This window comes from Brachyistius frenatus, unplaced genomic scaffold, assembly GCF_029030835.1.
Source record: "Brachyistius frenatus isolate BFR_SWC_R1_liver_20210118 unplaced genomic scaffold, ASM2903083v1 Contig_49, whole genome shotgun sequence".
NCBI lineage: Eukaryota > Metazoa > Chordata > Actinopteri > Embiotocidae > Brachyistius > Brachyistius frenatus.
Window position 1 is genome coordinate 2907689 of NW_027210648.1, and position 21232 is coordinate 2928920.

The 21232-nt window shown below is 39.8% G+C and overlaps 2 protein-coding genes across 7 annotated transcripts; one reads left to right on the top strand and one right to left on the bottom strand.

The window, feature by feature from the left end:
* Positions 1 to 82: 82 nt before the first annotated feature.
* On the bottom strand, positions 83 to 16354 carry LOC138624166 (AP-1 complex subunit sigma-2). Of its 6 annotated transcripts, XM_069704140.1 has the most exons (8): positions 16298 to 16354; positions 15411 to 15589; positions 12771 to 12879; positions 12504 to 12641; positions 11266 to 11296; positions 7273 to 7335; positions 4158 to 6551; positions 83 to 2926 (listed from the first exon to the last, which is right to left on the bottom strand). In XM_069704140.1, the coding sequence occupies exons 2-6, from the start codon at positions 15587 to 15589 to the stop codon at positions 7283 to 7285; spliced, it is 510 nt and encodes a 169-aa protein (XP_069560241.1). In that variant the 5' UTR covers positions 16298 to 16354; the 3' UTR covers positions 83 to 2926; positions 4158 to 6551; positions 7273 to 7282. The 6 variants fall into 6 exon arrangements, with proteins under 6 accessions (XP_069560241.1, XP_069560243.1, XP_069560244.1 ...); XM_069704142.1 differs by lacking the exon at positions 7273 to 7335; XM_069704143.1 differs by lacking the exons at positions 7273 to 7335; positions 11266 to 11296.
* A 1162-nt stretch (positions 16355 to 17516) lies between these two features.
* Positions 17517 to 20950, top strand: LOC138624165 (retinoschisin-like). The gene is made up of 6 exons (XM_069704139.1): positions 17517 to 17571; positions 18073 to 18098; positions 18190 to 18391; positions 19193 to 19334; positions 19435 to 19630; positions 20798 to 20950. Exons 1-6 carry the CDS (start codon positions 17517 to 17519, stop codon positions 20948 to 20950), a joined length of 774 nt encoding a protein of 257 aa, XP_069560240.1.
* Positions 20951 to 21232: the final 282 nt, after the last annotated feature.

Below are 21232 nucleotides of genomic sequence, written 5' to 3' on the forward strand. Positions count from 1 at the left end.
CTAACACAGGTCAGTGTGCTCCTGATGTGCTGTATGTGAGTGACAAGCGCAGAATGAATGAGGAAGCCGGCTGTTTACGACAGTCTGTCTGAACCTTGAGAGCTCTTTATTGCTGAACTTGACAACTCATGTAACGACTGCATGTTTCACATTATACACAATATAGAACAGCAGCGATTCTATCAGTCACACTTTTCAGATACAGTAAACAACGCACCATCAATTACACATGAAAATGCTGATATGGAGTCATATAAAAGAGGCAATAGATGAGTTTAGAGTTTGAGTTTGGTTTAAACAAACATACTGAACTTATAATACAGAGTGAATGCCGGTTTATATTAGTACAGTCCTGTGTCCAAGGATTTGAGTGTGTACATGTGTGGAAAGGTTCACGTTTTAGGACATAAAAAAAATTGTAATACTCTGCAAGGGTTCACGACACTATTGCTATTCTATGCTTAGTCCCTTCTTTTTTTTTTTTCTTTTTTTTTTAAGTCACAGTAGTTAAACAGGTAGTTTACATGCTGTACAGTGTGTCACATATGGCTGTCACAGGTCATTTAGTTCTGAATAACTACTAGTTTGGGGTAGACAGTGAAACGGCTTCAACAGAGAAAACTGCCCTCCCTCACTCCACTTTCAGGTCGTCTTCCTGATCAGACCTCTGCTCAGGTTGTAGTCGGGGAGAGCTGAGGTTAGAATAGAGAATGAAATGCTGAGTAAAGTGGTTGTGTCATAGCATGTGGACAAAGTTAACATGAGGGTGAGGGACTTCTCAATCACGCTCAGTCTTTGCAGCCCCCAAAGTGGTCTGAATAAGCAAAGGTAAGTGAAAATACATGGTGAGTTGGTGGGGAATACTCAAACAGAGATGCCTTTGCTTTTAAATGTCTTATTAGTCATTGTTCTGAATGATTAACAAAGGTTTGGTACTGAATACTGTTTATTACAAAGTAGGGTTTAAAGAGATATTTATAGTATTTACCCTCATTTTATCCAATTCATCTAGTTAAACCTAATCCAACTGCATTACGTGTAAATTTAAATGTCTATTAATCAATGTGCATTAAATTCAATCAGTGTATGTAATAATAAAGGGATAGCTTTTGCAAGAAATCAAAATTCTGTAGCTCTCAGCCTCTTTTTAGTTTATGGTTATGTTCCAGCAGACGAGCCCTGATAAACCTTCCGTGTACAACTCAGCCAGACCTGCAAAATGAGTGACCAGCAGGTGAAGGCCCATTTAGCGGTTACAAATCCAGAGTAAGTCAGGAGACGATGTTAAAACAGCTGAAGGAGAGAAAATAGTTCATACCAAGACATGATGTTAATGTAGGCTGGACTTAATGAATCCATAATGTTTCAGGTCTCTTGCTGTGCTCCAAATGGCGTACTTATATAATAACACTCACTACTTTGAGTGCATAAGTGCATTCACACTGACAAGTAGGGAAACTTGCAGTGCGCTACAAGTTGATGCCCTAAAAACGGTCCAAAGATTTTGAAACACTGGACACTTTTCACACTCGATTGTCGCCATTTTGGCCACGCAGCGGAACGGTAGGGACCACTGACCTAAATGACTTTCACATTTCAGCGACTGAAGAAGCTGCAGATCATTTCTGGGTAAAATAATTAATGATGGCAGATAGGTTGGCAGAGGATGCGTTCAAATGTTACGCTTAATTCCACTAAGTGCAGAACAGCAAGTGTGTGATTTGAGACAACAATTTCAAGTACTACAAAAGCAACAGTCCTACCGTGTAAAAGTACTATGTGAGTGTACTAAGGGAAGTACATCGTTTGGAACACAGCCTTTGTCTTTGACGTCTTGCTTTGAAGTTTTTCTGCCACTTAGTGACCAGAAATGTATTAATTTAGCTTTGAATCAAAAACTCCTGTGTTCCTATGTGAGAATGTACAATACTAATCATTTACTTTAGTGACATCAGTTATGGTTGCATCTTTCATTCACTGAAAGGCTTTAATAAAAAAATAAAAGAGAATCACAGTATTGAACATGAAGAAAAACAACCGTTAACTAGTTCTTGCACATGAAACATAAATAAAATCAATCCAGTGTATTTACCTGCTACATTGCAGTGACATGCAAATGGTTCTGTTAAACAACAGTAATATATTCTCTCTTTTTATATATGGACAACAATCATTGATTAAGGCATTCAACATTAAGTGGGATCTGCCATTAGAAACCCATAGACCAAACAACGGGACTATAGGAGTGATAACGGCCTGTAAACTGAAGGAACCCTCATCATTTGACATTAGCCACTATACAGTCGTTTCAAGTTAGACTGCAGTGGTGCATTACAGTGTTTGTATATATGAAATGAAAGATGTTGGCTTAAAACTATTTTCTATGTCTGAGAAAATATAATAGGTGAGATGTAACACCTCTTTGGTTCTATTAATGTAACACTTTTGACTTCCCTTAATAATATGTTATCCTCTTCTGAGGGTTTGACTAACATATTTTTACTTCACAGAATAAAGTGATCACATCGGCTTTGGTCGAATCCTAATCAAGCAGAACTTCCCTCAGTACAGCATCTTAGGGAGGATTTGAAAGCAGCATAAAGCTTCATTAAGCTGCGTTTCTGTCTTGGTAACAGTTAATGTCGTCGCACTGAACGAATAAGTAACTCAGTAGGAAATACACAAACACTGCTACGTTGTTTGTCTTTAGAAAATAGAAAGAAAGGTAGAACATAGATGCACAGGAAAACCATGTTGGTGTGTGTGTGTGTGTGTGTGTGTGTGTGTGTGTGTGTGTATCAGTGTTATCAGCTACATCCAGCTGAGTAGCTGACATATGAAGGCGTGTGTGGAAAGTGGATGCTGATGAAGACAGTGTTTATGTCAGTCCAATTTCCTCCAGCACGCTGCGAGGGGTCTCTGCTTCCTGTGAAGGGAGAGAAGGACCACAACTCCAGTGAAGCGCTCAGTGAGACACACACACACACACACACACACACACACACACACACACACACACACACACACACACACACACACACACACACACACACTCTCTCTCTGACACCACCACTTATCTGCTGGAGTGTCACCACCGCCTCAACGACAGTAGCGGTGGGGAGATATTTTAAGGACATGACAACCATTCAGTTTACGCGACACGTCCTGAATCAGTATTTATGGATTTGAGAGTGCAGTTGAGTTCAAGCTGCACCGATCAGGATTATGGATGGTAACATTGAATAAGAATGAATACATGTAAAGTGAAAGAGGAGGCTTTTAGCGATAAATCCTAAAGTACGACCTAAAAATGTTACAGTCATATTTATTAATGTTTTTAATCGTTAAAGTTAAAGTAGAGTTTTCCTGTAAACAAATACGATTTTCTTCTACATTTAAAGTTTCTCACCAAAGTGCATTTAGCATATCCTACAGGTCGAATAAATCTGTCGAGTCATCATAACGTTAGTAAATTTGCCATATTTGGATTTGTTCATTGTTTACGTCCATGTTTGCTAACGTGCAGTCTTCTTCTTCACTGTCTTTGTGAGGACATTGATATGTTCTTTAGCTGTTTTTTTTTTTAGCTGCCACCAACTTTAAACCAGTGGAATAGAGTGAAACTGTCAGCAGGAGTTGATGATCACATGCTTGTGGGCAGACATGTGCATAATATAAACACGACGGGGGGTCTTCTCAGAAAAACATTGGTTCAATAGCACGGAGTCCATTTAAAACTGCACTAATCAACATTTTTGATCTTGACGTTGAATGAAATGAATACATGTAAAAGTGAAAGGGTCTCATTGTGATCAAATCACAACTTTGCTATTCAGTTAATATTTTGTGATGTGACACTAAAACACAAATAGTTATGTATGATATGTATGAAATGTATGATATTCATGTGCACAAACTTGCAAAAAGAAAATTAGAAATTTTAAATAAAAAAACTAAACAAAAATAAGATGAGAGGTAGGTGACCTCAAATGGATTTAACAATTGGTCTCCATACTTTAACAAATTATTTGATGCATGTTTACTTCTGTATCCAAGTTGTATGTTAACCAATGTGTCACAAACTGTGGATGACTGTACACAGGAAATCAGCAGAGCTGGTGGTTTGTGTCAGAAAGAAAAAAAAACAAAGCACTTACTTTAGCATCCTAAAACAAGGTTCAGCACAAAGTAAAGAGAGGAGTTTCATCAGAGCAGTGAGACAGAAATATATCTGTATGTTAAGAGGAGGAAAACGACACACTTCTACACAGTGACCTCTGTGGCGCCACGTCGTTTACGCAGCAAAATGTTCAACCCACAACCTTGAAACAAAGACTATGTATTATTCACCAATTATAGACGTCTCACTCGGAGTATTTTGTTGGAATGATGAATCCTTCGCTTTGTATCGCGACAGTGTGTAATACAACCGCCAGTCCACTAGAGGACAGTGTGTCAGTGTCACGGCGTTACCTCGCAAACACGTAAAACAAAACCAACGTGGTAACGAGGAAAACAAACCACATGGTTACTGTTGGGCATCAACTACCTGCTGAGGAAAAGATGTCTTTAAATAAACGTTCATCTTTTTCTTGTGAATTCAAACCCTGGTTTCCTGGGTTAGTGTCTGCTGTTTTACTTACCCAACAACCACCCAACAACCTCTTGACCTTTATCACATGACCTGTCATCTCACTAGCTTCTACTTTTTACACCGCTCTATCTTTCACACCGACATGCTGCCCTCTAGTGAACTCGCAGGTGTATTACACTCTCTTGGTCTACAAAGCAATTGGAGCTGAGCGCAGACACATTCAGTTTGTTTGTGGAGCAGAAGAACACATTCACAGCAAAAAGTACATCAGTTGATGTCAGCATGAACTTCAGAAGGTGCCACATGGAGGGGAAACAACATAAACTCAGGCAAACATCTGTTACATAAATGAAAAACACCAACGGTTTTAATTGACAAAGGATCATAAACAATATTTTTATTACCCATTATATACATTGATAAATGTATCGCTCAGGTCATCGGGATGGTCTATTAATGCAATTTGAGATGATTAGTAGTACAGAGATGAACAATGAAAGATCATATAAAACCGTATTAGTGCTTAATTCAGTGTGCATTTATTTACCATAGATAAATAACATGTAAGGCTAATTATTTCAATTGGTTTTACATTTCTATTAGCATCTTCAATTAGAAAAACTTAATGAACCCTTAGTTAATCAGTGCAAAGTGCAATATTTCTTTATCATAATCCCACTCATAACACTTACCTTGAGAGTGGGCTTCTCTCGATTCATTTAAATAGGAAAGGTCACGGTCTATAAATAATTTAAAAGACTAAAAAATGACTACTCCAATTTAAAAGCTACAAGGTCTTCTAGTGTGTGCCATAGTCTGAACACAGGTTTTCATTTTCATATAATAGAAATAACTAGAAATCACAGCAAGGACAAAACCTCAAATACATAAAGTACAACGTGGAGTGAGAAGACACAAACAAAACTGACAAATCAACAAGAGACATGGCGAAGGAACAGACATGACGTTCACTCACTACCCATTACTGATATAACATGAATTCACACAAAAACATGACCTGTGAGGCAACCGATAAAAATACAGATGATAAAACTAATGGGACAAACACCTCTTGGACATAATAATTTAAGTGTGAAGGTCATGAGCCTGGAATCTGTGTTTAAATAGATTAGCATCATATTTTATAATCTGGTTTTCAAGTTTTCTTTTCAAATTGTTTTTTTTCCCACTTAAAATATACTCAAGGAAACTTAAACACAGACACACTTGTGCACCTGTGCTACAACCGCTGCAACAGGGGGCAGACTTCCCCCACATACTTCGAGTGGCAATAGCATAAATGAACCGAAAAAGAGGTGATGAGGAAATAACATCGATATTATTTGTCCCGTTCGACCCAAATCCGATGTTTTTGAACGCGTCATCCTGATCCAACATTGTGCAGACTTAAAAGTAAAACAAAATTGTAAAATTATTTTGTTGACCATCAAATTTGCTTATTTTTTTTCACTTTGGAAACAGATAAAATAAGAGACCCTTAACTCAAGGTCCACTTACTAGATTTCTTTCAGAACTTTAAGGTCCCTGAAAGTAACAATACATCACCACAACATTTGTAATGAGTCATTAAACATATTGGTGATATTAAAAATGTATGTTTTCATGCCGTCATTACAGAACATCAATGGCTACCATAAAAATATCCAATCCAGCCTGAAGGTTGTTACCATTTACTTAAAAATGTACTTTAAATATAGTGACAATATTGGATCATGACTGTCGTGTATGGATCTGAACTGAATCTGAGAATATTGTAAGACACCCAAACCAATGACAGTGTCAGGTGCTCAGAGGGCAGAAAGAAAGGTGCCAGGCACTGAGGAGCTCAGCATGCAGGGTGGATAGTAGCAGCAGCAGCAGCAGCAGCGGCGGCGGCGGCGGCGGCAGCGATGGCAGCCAATCAGTACACAGGCACATTAAAGTACTCATGACGGGGCTGGGGGAGAGAAATGCACACAGCTTAGAAAACAAGACAAACACTGAGTCGTAACAGCCAGCTCACGTCACACTTCACCCACAGGACATGCAGGAGGCAGAGCAGCAGGCAAGACGAATCCATTCAAGACAAACAACCCTCACAACTGCTTTTTCTTTTACAATTAAAGCAATGTTCTCATAAAAAGCCTGCTTATTCACTTTTGTGCTGGGAATAAGAGGAAAAGACTCAAAACCCTTTTTAATATATGCATGATGAATTTGAAGCTACAGCCTACATATAGCCTTACCTTAAAGACCAGAAACAGTGAGCTTATCTTAATTTAAAAATGTCTGTTTTACGTCAATAAGCGGAAAAATACAACACAAAGAGCAGTAAAACAGAAGTAAAAATGCAACATTACATTTGAACTAACAGATCCAAAACTGCCTGAATGTAATCATGTTAAAGACTCTGCAGTGGACAGTGTCCATGAAATGTTAACACATAAATGGAGAACGAAGACAGATGACGACAGACTTCTGTTTCCAATACAAACACATGCTGTCAGCTGTGAAGACACAGTTACTATTAACAGGAGACCAGGAACGAGACCGTGGAGACCGTCTGAAACAGCAGGAACTTGTGCTACACACACACACACTGACATCAAGTAAAGACACGGAGACTACAGGACTCTAGATGTACACACAACCTAAATCCACAGACACAGAGTATTCACCTTAGCAGGCCTAATTCTGGAAAAGACCAGAGGACTCAGAGGCCATATTTGGGATCATCACACCTGTGAGGCAAACACGTTTATAAGGACAAAGACAAACAGAGTGATGCACCGCCGCTCAACTCGCAGCCTACAACATCTACACATCTGCGGGATGGACTCAGGGAGCAGTGCGGGGACATCTGTTCATTTTATCTGATGTCTCCCATGCAGAGAAATCTTCTGAGGCATCATTATTTCTAAAAGAAAATCTGCTTGCTGGCACCAAAGTTATGGCCGGCTCCTGAGAAATATTTCATTAAAGGCTTATTAAAATTGCCTCGACCAAATCTCCTGTGGCATGTTTTCAATGTAATTACGGCTCTATGCACTTACTAATGCCTAGAAGCACAAGGCCCCGATTCCAAAACGAGCCCCAAACGCCCCTGCATTGTTTTTACAGAGCAGTTTTTGGTATCCACAAACTTGTATGCACGTTATGTCCAGATTTTCTGGTACTTTTATCCTCAATATTACAATCTATGAATGGACTTTCTCTGTTTACCATCTTATGTGCCACCATTCTTATGTTTTCCAAGCTCCAGCTGAGTAGCCTGATTATCAAATTACACCGTGACGGGGTTTAATAACTAAATTGTTTCTCCTTTAGTCATTTACAGCAACTGAAACATTCAACATCTTGAATTTGATCTGATTGCTGTCCTGATTATAAAACAAACATAATGACAATAATAACTAATTATTAATGTGTTCATTCCTTTGGTGCACCAATAATGCTTGTTTTCTGACTGGTGGTTATATTTATGTTTTAGTAACCCGTGAAAAGACCAAAACTAACAAGTATTGCTGATGTATCCAAAGCAGCTTCTTATCCCTCCGTGCCACAGAGCTCCATTAAAAACACATCAAAGCGTCACACTGCTGCGCTGCGTGACTTGTTCCTTAATTAGTACGAACACACACTTTCCAGTTTATCTTAAGTCAATCCCACATTTATCATCCTGCTGTCAGACCAACTTTCTAGCACACCAACTGCGTATTAATCCACGACAGAAAATAGTGCATGACATGTGCACTATTTAGTTTTGATCAAGTAACGTTTGTGTGAAGGAAAAGTGGTCACACAGATTATGATGCAAAATTATTATCATTTTGTCTTCAGCGTATTAGAGGACACGACTGCAGGCACTATGGAGGAGATGGGACACAGATGTGCTCCATCACGGAGGGAAGTGCCCTCAATCACGCCCACATACTGCGAGAGCACCAATTATCCAAAAGGTTAAAAAGGGACTGCGATTTTTAGCGACATTTTATGGACCAGTTCAGTTTTTTCGTCAAACATATTGTACCTTTCTTATACTTGTTTTTGTTTTTTTACCCTGAAAAAAAACGAATTTCAAAACATCAGTTTTAAATGAATACGATTTTGTGTCGGTGGTCAGCAGCTCTTCAACACAGGTGTGTGTTCCTCCTCTCTTCTATCCTGATTAAGTCACGTCTGCCAAAACCTGCAGCGCCCTGATGTTTTAGGAAATTACAGAGCTTTTGTCTGTGAGCTGTTTAAAAGATCTGCAACATCAGTGGACACAAACGGGGTTACGCAGACAGACGGATCAACACTTTGTTGGTTTTGGTCTTTTCATGGGCCACAGGATCTTCATCCTTCATCATCTTGCATTAATTAGAATGTGTAACAACTTGACGACATAATATTAGTACGAATAAATGTGAAATACTGTTAAAATAGTGTTATTGTTGAACATTTCATTCAGTGCTGTTAGTATAACATGAGGCTGGTCTTCACACAGGCAGCATAGCTCTTTCACTTCTAGTTACAAATCAAATTTAGTATTACTTTTTTTAAATTACAGATTGTGTCCATTGAAAATAATCGTCTTTGATGGTCTGTAATAAGGTCGAAATGATACCAATTTAAAATGCCCACCAGCTTTGTCCAAACTGAACAGTGTTGGATTATACTGCCTGTTGGTGAAATTGAGTGTATTCAGACATGTCGTATATATTCAAGCTCATGTCTGTTATGACCCTCACGTTGCGTCATGTATCTTTCACTCAGAGCTGTGAAGACAGTCACGCTGACTGAAGTACATGCAGGTAGAAGTTCACGGCACAACTGAAAACTCATGCTGACTGACTGACTGCACCAGTCTAGTAGTTACCACGAGCCTGGTTGGACGGAGTCTAGGACATTTACAAGATCTCCTCATTTGGCAAACTCCCTGAGTCTTCACTCTGGCTCTATGAATAGAGAATTGAGCCAATCAGAGATCTCCTTCCCTCCGTCCTCTTAGCGTCCACTTGGATTGAGCTTTTGACCAACTTCTTCCGAGAAAATCAACTAAATGAGTTTAAACAGCCGCCCTCTTCATACACTTAAAAAGAAAAAGCCTACATTAAGAAGTTACTATATCCTTTAAGTATCATAGGACAGTGTGTTCTCTACAGTGCAGCTACCTGATGGTCCAGCTGACTGTAAATCAATGAACAGCTTCACAGTTTGTCCTCGGGGGATTATGGACTTGGCCAGGCAGCAGCTGCCTCACAGCTAATGGAGATGGACCACCTTCACATTTCCTAATGCTTCCCGACTTCATCGCTCACTTCATCACTTACTTTGGGATAATTTATATTTCCACTTGGGAACATAAGGCGGGTCTAAACATTGTCACCCTAAATAATTTCATTCACAATATTATGGCAGATCTGTCAAATAAAATGACAAAACAAAGAAATGATTTGTTGTTAATTCATATACAGTTCATACTTGAGACCACCAATCCTTATTTTCTTAATTTTATGTTGAACATATTTGATAGTAAATTTATTTTTAAACTGTTGAAATGTTCAACCTCAGATACACATTTTAGTCACTAATAGCCAACACTTTGAAGATATTGTCCAATAGGAATCCAGTGTTGGCGGTTCTCTGTAGCTCCCATCACTTTTCTCCAGTGGATGTTATGGGCTGTCAGCAGTGGCCTGATTTCTCTTCCCAGAACTCATTAGCCCGGCATTTTGGTGCACTGACCGACTAACTGTTGAGCAGATAAATCCAGCAGACTCATCAGGCTGCTGCCTGCCTGACTGATTACTTCTATATTATACTCGACTACTATGTGCCACCAAATACACTGGGCATTTCATTCACTGCATGTTCAACGTGAAAAACTGCCTTCACACGCTCATCTTGAAAAATTGTTTGTTAGTTTGTTTTTGATTCTCTACGGAGATTTCAAAAAAGGTATCTCTGCAGAAACATACAACTTCTTATTAATTTGATGACTGCAGGGTAAACACATCTGATAAACGACATGTTTAAGCTTTAAGTTAAGATATATGACATCAAGGAAGTGATGTGACTTTGAGCCTTTTTTTTTTTTTTTACTGAAGCTGAAACTCAGCTGTGGTGCTGTGACCAGAGTTTGTTTGGATACTGCTGACTGTGCTCACAGTCAAAACTCGACTTGCTGTCACACTGGTTTTTCTATACTGTGATTACACTCCCTCTATATGAAATGCTAATATGGTCTCAGCGATGCAGACAATCACACTGTGTTTCTGGGACTCGAACCTGAATTCTGCTCACATCCGACCATTAACCATAGACTTTTTGAAAAAAGTCTATTTGGATCAAAATTAAGTTAACTAAGTACATTTCTAAAGTAAGTTTTCCCTGGAAATGCAAACTTCTGTATGAAGCTACTTCATGTAAATATGCTGCGGATGAAGAGTTACTGGTCAGTGCTGGATTATAGTGACATCACAGATATCAGCGTTGATGTGAGGTCAATATGAGGCAGAAAAACACATCAGCAACTTCCACATTCACTGTGTGCTCCTCACACTTGAACTACTGCTGTTGCTGGTGTGTTGTTACTGTGCGCTTTAGCATTGTGTTGATGAATCTACTGTCCATCTAAGGAGGCTACTGCTCTAACACTACAGCAAGGTTCATTTAGTAAACTGTACCTGCAAACAGACGCGTCTGAAAGTCTATATTCTGCAAATCACAACAGTGAAGAATACACAGGCAAAGAGAGAGAGAGATGAGTCAGCTGAAATCAAGAGTAAGATCAAGCAAGAACTAAATACAAGACACATAAAGCATCTGTGGAGGTCCGTGGAAAGAAAATTACAAGAAATGAATGAGAACAATTTGCAAAAACAAGGCAGCGTAAAGCATCTGAGGACTATACCCATCATGCAAAACTGACAGATACAGACAGACGTGGTCATCAGGAGTGAAACACTGATCAGTGTGTGAAAATGTGTGAGAGAGAACGACCGTGAAGCACAACTTAACAGAGCAGTGCTTCAGTACAGGAAGACACATAAACTCAACATTCAAGACTCCCTTTAAGTGGAGGGTTAAGTAGCTCTAGTTAAAAGGTCCATATTTCTTGTAGTGAAGAGTAAAACATTTGATTCAATCTGAGTATTTTTTCTTTTAAGGAATTAAATTCAGCACACAAAAATGCACCATCAATAAGTCCCACCACTGCGGTGATAGGAGCTAAACAGGAAGTCTTTTATGAAACTCTGGGTTGACCTGAGAGTGTCGTACCAAAGCAGCTGTCACCATCTAAGTCAAGTGCATTTTAAGCACTTAAATTATGTGTGGACTTGAACAAAACTTGAACAAATAAAAAGCAGTTTATACTAGTTGTGACCAGCAATGTATTTCCATTCTGTAATTTGATCTGAACCAGTAATGGAACAAACACAGTGAAGTTGGATTTATGGTCCAGTGGCTGTGGTGAAGGAGTAACCCGGCCCTTTCCACTCATATACGGAGTAAGGGCGAGCCCATAGCCAAGTGGCTAGTGTCCATACAACATAGTTAAAAAGGCCCAAACGCTTTTTGCACTTTGTTTTGGTGCAAAGGTTGATGTATCGATAAGAAAACAAACAAAAAATAAATAATCAACAAATGACTTTGCAAATTAAGTATGAAACCAAACTTGCTGTCACGCACAATAAACAAGGATGTTACCAAATTAACCAGAACTAGAAATATGAAAATCTGAACTTTAAGTGAGGAAGTAGTTGCGCACTTGTGTAAAATATGCAGACTCTTATTCACTCCTCTTTCTACTTCACCTCTGGTCTGAAAAGTCAAAAAGGAAGGGAAGGGTTGAAAAGAAAAGAGAGAAACCTATCCAGTAGTATAAAGTTATGGTTCCCATGTGGATTTCATGAATCCTTACCTCCTGTAGCAAGTCAGCCTGCTCAATGGCCTTCAGTACATTCTTCTTGGACGTCTCCTGAGCTTCCCCACCCAGCAGGAACTCATCCAGAATGAAGTAGGCCTTCTCAAAGTTGAAAATAATGTCCAGCTCACAAACCTGTACACGAAAAGTTACATAATACTGATTATGAATGAAAAGGTTTTTGAGTTGAAGCTCAACAGGTGACAAACGTAAGTTACTGTAGTACAGATAGATGAAAGACAAACAGTGACAGCATGAACGCACACTGCCAAAGTATTTATCCAGCAGCTCCACATATCTGTGGATGATCTCCAGTGTGATGAGCTCGTTGTCCTGGTCCTCTATGGCACAGCAGAAGTACAAGCTGGCATATCTGCAACACAGCGACAAGCCAAACAACTTCAACTCCACAAGCCAAACAACAAACAATAGCATCATAAAAAAGAGAAAGAAAAAAAAAGCATCTTTTGTTGTGAAATTTGCAACGTCATCCAGACAGAGTGAATTCAAGAGGAGCTGACTTCATGCATTTTTTTTTTTTTTTTTTAAATCAGTCAGACGGGCTCTTCAAGCGATATACTGTCTCCCATCTCAGTGAAATGGTGCCGAGGGAGCACCTCTCCGTTATTATTGAGGACTGCTGTTTACTGTGCACAAGGTATGCATTCAAAAGCCAGGAGCCGGATGCAGAAGGCTGAATCAGTTAAACCCCGTTCTGCCATGGTGCCTGATCCCTGATAAATCCCAGGGCACTCTTTAAGCATGTGATGATTGGCTAATAAAGGAGCTGGTCAGTTGATCCCTTGCAAGCAGGGCACAACGAACTGCGCAGTATATTTTACACAGACAAGCAAAAATAACTGGCTCGAGTCTCAAACATGACAGAGTGGCAGCTTGCTGGCAGTATTGAAGTCTGTTTCTGGTTGGACTGTTTGAATGTGAATCCTTGATTGTTTTCGTGGTTCACTCCGTCCTCGTCTACTGTCTGTGCAGTTGAATGCAGGGCACAGCCGAGCTCGGGAAACACAAAGGGTTCAGTTCAGTAGTTTAATTGCCTGTGGTCCAGAGGAGTGAGGCAGCATTTTTACTGTAGTGGACTCGTGCCAGCATGCATGGCGAGAGGAAAGTCAACGGGTTGAACCTCTCACAGTAAATCCATACTCTGCTGCTGCATGGCTTATGACTCTGTTTACAGTACAAGTATATTTGTCTTTAAGGTATTTCTTTCTTTTATCATTATATTGCTTATGACTTTAAAGGGTCATAATGTCTTTTTCACTCATGGCAGAAAGTTCGGAGCCTTTCTTGGAGCTACATTTTGAATTGCCCAAAAAACAACAACCCTGATTTGATCCAATTAATTTTCTTACTGTGTCATGCACAAACAATATGTCCAGACCAAACAGGCTTACAAGACACCATTATTAAAAAAAAGAAAAACAGAAACCAGAACCGGAGTAACAACAAAACTTTCAAGTGATTCTGAACAAATAAACCCTCCTGATGTTTCTTCCAGCAAAAGGAGTTCCTCTGGCGACGGATCCAGCCTTATCTCTGATCCCAGACGCATCAGATAAGACCCGGCATGACATTTACGAATTTAGACTGCTAAAGCACAGTGCTCTCTAGCGAGTTGTCGGAAGTGTTGGTTTTGGTTCGGAGCAAACTTTCACATTTTCTAAGGATGAAGGAACCTCTGTATATCAGCCAACATCAGACTGGTGCCTCAACACACCGTACTGAGGCAGGACGTGGATATAACAGTCGTTTTGTAATATAACTAGTTTGATAATGTCAAACATTCGCTTCGTCAAATGTAAAGAATCTGCTGCTTTTCTTTGTCATTTTTAATAGAAATATGATTACATACGGGGTTCGGGCTGATGATCAAATAAAACAAGTACTTCAACTAGATCTCTTTAAACCGATATAATTTATAACAGCCATTTTTCGGTACTTTATTTGACACGTTGATTAATCAAGCAATTCATCAGCCTTAAACATGCTGTATGTCTTCAGAGTGACAGGCTGTATGATGAAACATCCGTTGCTACACTTCTTAAATCCTCTTACAACAACTGTGTGCTCCGTTTCCACACACAGCATGTCTTAATATGTTGTTGCACGGGATGTAAAATAAGGTGCTCCAGATCTCGTCTTTTTCAGATGCCCTTTAACATTTGATATTTAAGATGTGTGATTGTACATCATGAACAGCCTACAACTCAAACAACAGGAACTGTTATTGTCTCACTTTATTGTGTCCACTCAAGTGTCCTGAGGCTCGGTTGTAGACATCAACTACGTACCCGCAAATCTGACCAGACATCTTGTTACTCCCGTCTCTTCTCTATCTCTTTCTCTATGGAGACATATACACGGTAACTTCTGACCTCTGCAGTACAACTAGTTTCAGAGTCAACAGCCATCATCACTTTTTAATGGCAGATTTATGTCTTAATAAGATCCAATAAGTGACCCCTCAATTGTTGAAGGCAAAAAAGACAGACGCATGAAAAAAAAAACCTCCTCATACCTAATAAACTATTCAACTGTAGGAGGTAGTGATATCTGTCTGGTTGAGCGACAGTGCAAAGTCGCTGTGTGATCGGCAGCTCCAGTGCTTTGTTTGTACGTCGCTGTCGGGTCGCCCGGGTTCACCAAAAGTCTGCCTGCTTGTCCGTTGGCACGGCAACAGGATATAATGAGGCAAAATTAATGCCCTTTCTTGTTGTAGCCTGAGTGGAGTCATGATGCCCTCATCTCTTTGGTAAAACTCTCTCCTGATCCCCGTTCGGAGCCGTGTCTGTGAATGGTGGGTGTGTGAATTGCCCAGGGAGGTGTGAAAATATTCTCATCTGCGAGTGTTAAAAAAAAAAAAAAACCAGTCCAGTTTCTACCTACCTCTTGTACACGATCTTAAGGTCTCTCCACTCGAGAAAGCTGCACATTTTGGGCTTCCGAGCCAGGACTGTCTGCACCAACTCTCTGGTGATCTTCTTTTTCTCCTTATCAGACAAAGGCACGTACCATTTCTGAAGCCTGAGCTTGCCTTGCCGACTGAATAGAAGCATGAACTGCATCTAAAAATGACAAGATGACAAAAAAAAAAAAAAAAATCAGAGGAGCGGTGAATGAGGAGATGAGAGGAAGGAGTGTGTGGTTAAAGACATCCACAGAAAGAGACGAAAAGCATTCAAAAGAGCAAATCACACCGCTGTGTGTGATTCTGACAAGTTCAACTGAGAAAATAATTACAGCAACACATCAAACACAAGACATAATACTTGACATATTCAGTTTAATCAGGTCAATCAAATTCAGGAAATTAATACAAATTCACGTAAAAGTGTATTAATGGATGTGCATGAATGAATGAATTGTGTGCTGCCATGTGTTTCAGATAAACAACGCTCTATTTCACTTCAGGTCCCAGTTCAGCCTTAACAGCTGACCAACAACAACATCCTGCATGTTTTCAGTTCACAAACACAATACATTAAAAAAAAAAAAGTCTCTCACGAAACGGTCGTTTTCACTGCCAGTTTAAATGCTTTTTCATCTTTAGTAGCTAAAAACATGAGTGAAATCCGTCCAGCCGTTCACAACACAACACAGCCCACCGGGAGCACCGGGAGCACCGTGGACACCGGGAGCACCGGTATTAAACGGGTAGCAGGAGCATGTTCTGCCGCCGCCTGGCTTGTTAAAAATACGACGTGCCACCTTGTGCGTGTTTGTGTTCACATCTTTATGTGAAGGTAAAATAACTCGTGCTCCAAACTACTTACCTTGAATAATGCCACCGTATTCCCGTATGAAGAAATGAGCCACCCAACGGGACCGTGAGAGACTGTCAGTCGATATCGAGCTTTTGATTGGCCACTGAGGTGCTCATGGCGTTTCTTATTGGCTGATATATTTTAGTAGTGCCCGCCTTTTGGACGCTTTAACTAAATAAAGTAAACGTGATTGGCTGCCTTGGACAGCAATCAAATCAGTGGGTTCCGCCCATTAAAACTTATTTACCACACGCTTCCACTGAATGTTCAAAAAGAGGCGAAATAACCAGGAGTAAATGTAGTTTTTACCACAGTATACTACCTATGACGAGTGTTTAACGGGCAAAATAACGAAATTCATATGCTTCTTATGACAGGTAAAATAATAAACAATGCATAAACTCATTACATTTTGAAATTGAGCAACAAACACTAAAACTTTGCCTTGAGTGGCATTTAAGCAATTTCTACATCCAACCACAATACATACAGGAAGTGAATGTGACTTGAGTGATCTTGTGTGACTGATATGGGTCACTTACTGCACATTACTGGGCTCAAAAACATCTGTTCATGTAACAGGTGATTCCTATTCCCCAAAAGTCCCATAAAGTGATTTTTTTTTTTTTTTTTTTTTTAAATCTTGTGTGCACAGGTTGTTATCTCGTGGGAACAAGATAACTTCTACCCACAAGATAATTGTCCCAAAAAGTGATGTTTAGTTCCTAATAAAAAAATTAATGAAACCCTCATAAAGCCCTCACGTGTTGTGGTAACACTTTTTTATGTAGTTTAAACAGATGATATATTATGTGTGATTAGTAAATTAGATGATGCATCCATCACAATGCTACAATGAGCAGCTCCTGGCTCCAATTGGCCTACATATTTACTACATCTTAAAATATTTAAGATCATCTCCGATTGCTTGGAAGTAAAATTAACTTTTGTATAGAACATCGTCTAACACCAGTGTCCTCAAACACCTGAGTGGGAGGTCACTTATCACAGGACACCGCTGCCACCAAGAATGGCACTCACTCTTGATGTATGAGAAGGTGTTATTCAGTTGCCTACAGGTGCAGTACAATAGAGCAGCCTGAATGCGGTGTGTAAAGGCCAATAAAGAGTCTTAGATAAGGCCATCACAGGTCTGTGGATTACAGTAATCCTATCCACTAGCATTGGGTATCACACACATCTCATTCCAGCACAGCTGAAGAGGAAGATGGAGGTCACTTCTCGTCGTGCTGCTGTGCTGTTCCTCCTGCTTCTATCTCAGGGTAAGTCATTGGGCTCCTCCATGAAGGATTTTACTAACTGAACCTACCTTTAAAAAAATCAGGAATATACTCACAGCTCTGGGTAAGTCTTTGTATCTTTCTGTGAGTGTGCCAATGATTACATAAGTACACAGTAATGGAGGTACTGCACAGAAATGTTGCTGCAATCAAATGAAACTAACCAAGTTTTATGCTAAAGGGGCCAATAAGCAATTCTTTGTGATTGTGCAAAATGTTTTTTTTTCTCCCAGTATTACACAGGTGCAGGATTTTTCTGGAGACATGAATCATGCTGAATAGAGATTAGAAGTGTTTGTTAATGTCATGCAAAAACCTGCCAACAATTTGTTTAGTTTATTGTTATTGTTAAAGTTTATTTCTCACAAGGTTTGTTCAGCTTCTTTAATGTTTTCTTCTTTCTGTGAAATTTGTTTTTTGGGGGCTGCACATTTTATTGCTTTTACTGCTTTTACATTTCATGCTTCTATTGATGGGGTGTAGCCCTGATCACTGTTCACCCGCAGGAGGTAAGACAGCACCTAAAAGAAGTCTGAAATGTGATTCTAAACTGTCTCGAGAACAAACCTCAGACTCAGTCCTCCACCGTGTGCTCCTCAGGAGGAGGAGGTTGTCCAGGAGGAGGAGCTGCAGGAGGAGGACCAGCAGGTGATCGAGACATGGACGCAGAACATCCAAGCCTGCACCTGTGACTGTGAATCTGCCGAATCATCTACACGAACCCCTGCTGTCATCCAAGCTGTCCCGCCGACCTTACTGCCACCGCCGCCACCTCAGGGTCAATCACTGAACTGCATGCCAGGTGAGACCTCCACTGGGGTCACCTGACCTGGACTCACTTGTAGGGCCCTGTATATTTCACCTGAAAGGTTGTTGGATGTCCTTTATTTATCAGGCCAGAACAAAAGTGATGAATGGGACACACTTTAACTGAAGGACAATGATATGCTGGGGAACATCACACACCTGAAGATTAATGCTGAGCAGAGTTGTATCCTGTTGATTTTTGGGCACACGTAGGGCTCCAGACAGTGTGATGGATCACACAGCTCATGATAGCTGGCTGTGTCCTCGTACGCACTCTTTGAACGGACTGCCTACTGTAAGATGAAAGGGGCTTGCATTGACAGTTTGAGGTTGAGAAATGAACAACTGTGAGGAAGAAGAAGAAGATGAAGCCTGGAACGACAAATGCTGTTTAGATAATCTCATTACCTGTGCAGGAATGTGATGAGCAGATTAGGGAGCCCAAAATAGGGTGTGTCCTTCACCTAATAGCGTGATACTGGGCAAGGCAGCACACATCAGATGATGCCCCGATCATCTTCTTCCACCTTCTCACGAAAGCCTTCTGAGTATAAAATCTCACTGTAAGCCCGAGCATCACAAGCTGGAGAGTTGAGCGGAATAAGAGAACAACGTCACAGTGTCGAGCAAAGTGAATGTTGCTCTGTGCAATTAGTCTGAAAATGACTTCTAATTTTTTATATCAGCAGGATGATTTAATGCAAATGTTTAACACAAAAAGGTGTCCAGTTACAGTTTCAAATGAAGAGATTCTTTTCTTTTTAATTTTAATTTAAAAAATACAATGCCTCCTCAGAATGCCCATACCACAGAGCCCTGGGCTTCGAATCTGGATCCGTGACCATAGACCAGATCAGCTGCTCCAATCAGGACCAGTACAGCGGCTGGTACTCCTCCTGGATCTCCAACAAGGCTCGCCTTAACAACCAGGGCTTTGGGTGAGTCACGGTGCCAAGCCTTGCTCCTCTCATGTCATATACTGCACATTCTGCAAAAAAAAAAAAAAAAAAAAACACAACATATGTGATGTTTTGTTAGGTGTGCATGGCTGTCCAAGTTCAACGACCAGTACCAGTGGATCCAGATTGACCTGAAGGAGGTGGGTGTGGTGTCTGGCATCCTCACCCAGGGCCGCTGTGATGCTGATGAGTGGATTACTAAATACAGCATCCAATACCGCACTGTGGAGACCCTCAACTGGATCTATTACAAAGACCAGACAGGAAACAATAGGGTAGGTTCACAAAATCCAAGATTTACCAGTATGACACTCATCACGACTTTTTCCTAATAATAACTCCCACAAACCTCTCAGTGACTCACTTCGCTCCTGGTTTTCTGATAACAGCAGCTTGTCTCCCATTGGAAACACTGACTTTGAACTCAGCCTGTTCAAGATTATTTTCACACATTCCCTCTGAAATGTCTGTTAATGAGGGGAATATTCCTCTAACAAGATTGTATATGTAAAAATGTATGGAATGATCACCCCTCGATTTTTGTGCCAACACTAACTAACTTCTGAGTACAACCTCCTCTAGATGCTTATATATTTTTCCTGCAAGCATTTTGGTTTAACTTAAAATGGATAATGTGCATGGGATAGTATTTTTATGAAGGCCCTAAGAGTTCAACATTATAATAAAATATACAAACAGTACATTGAGAAAAAAAAAACAGCATACAAAATATGTAACGTGTCTAAATAGAGCAGCAACTGTGTGAAAAAAAGAAATTCTTAAAAATATTAAAACATCGGACCCCTTGCTTTGAAATGTTTCTGTATTTTTCTGAAGTAATATAGTATATAGTATACAGTAACATGATATTCATGTGAAAATACTTTATGAAATAAACCATATTTTTGAATCAACACGTAAAAACAATCATTTATTTGCTTAAAATTGTAAGCAATTTATTATGGAAAGAAAAATGATGAAATCCACATTTTGTTTCAATACATCATGTTTTTAACATTAAAAAAAAATGTATTGGTTTATTTTTACACATTATTATTTATCAATTTAATATTGGACTCTTTGGGACTCCATCATTTTTTGGTTTGCCTATCAAATGTATTGGCAGTATCTGTTCAGAGTGATTTCAGCACTTTAAAGTGATTCTGTTCATCAGTTTCTCTGATGGAACATTTCAGAGTCAAGTTCCTTCGTATATCACATTTTGTTTTACTTTTTTGAATTGTTTCAGTATGAATAATTGATAAGATGAAAGGCAGAGTGGCTTTTCCAGTATGTTGAAATATGTTTTCACTTCATCAAGTTGCCTGCAGCAGGGTTTTTACTTTGCAATGTTTTCCTAATTAGTTGTATCCCAGAAGAATGAATGTGTGGAAACGCAGAATTCAAATGATGCACTAAGATGTTTACTTCCTTCTCTTCAGGTCTTCTATGGAAACTCTGATCGTTCTTCCACGGTGCAAAACCTGCTGCGCCCTCCTATTGTGGCCCGCTACATCCGCCTGCTGCCGCTGGGCTGGCACACCCGCATCGCCATGAGGATGGAGCTGCTGATGTGCATGAACAAATGTTCCTGAAGTGTTCTCCGCCTGCTTTTTACTCCTTGTTCATCCTTCCCCTGCCAACCTGTCACATGCCAAAAGGAGAACACTGGTCCAGCACTGAAAGATGCATTATGTTACTTTGATATGACCTTTATTTCTTGAACAAGTCTGTCCTTAATTCTTTAGTGAAACTCAAAGCAATAAAAGTCTGGGCAGGTGGGCATATTTGATGTCCTTTGATGTAATATTGATCTGTTTCAAAATCTGCAAAAGTTCAGTGTGTTAACACAAATGTGTAAATACAAATCGGAAACC

Coding starts and splice junctions, on each gene's coding strand:
- LOC138624166 (XM_069704140.1), bottom strand. CDS start 15,589: ATGCAGTTCATGCTTCTATTCAGTCGGCAAGGCAAGCTCAGGCTTCAG. Junction 12,880..15,410: donor CTTAAGATCGTGTACAAGAG/GTAGGTAGAAAC, acceptor GCTGTGTTGCAG/ATATGCCAGCTTGTACTTCT. Junction 11,297..12,503: donor AGGCTGACTTGCTACAGGAG/GTAAGGATTCAT, acceptor TGTGATTTGCAG/AATATAGACTTTCAGACGCG.
- LOC138624165 (XM_069704139.1), top strand. CDS start 17,517: ATGGAGGTCACTTCTCGTCGTGCTGCTGTGCTGTTCCTCCTGCTTCTA. Junction 17,572..18,072: donor CCTCCTGCTTCTATCTCAGG/GTAAGTCATTGG, acceptor GATGGGGTGTAG/CCCTGATCACTGTTCACCCG. Junction 19,335..19,434: donor CTTAACAACCAGGGCTTTGG/GTGAGTCACGGT, acceptor ATGTTTTGTTAG/GTGTGCATGGCTGTCCAAGT.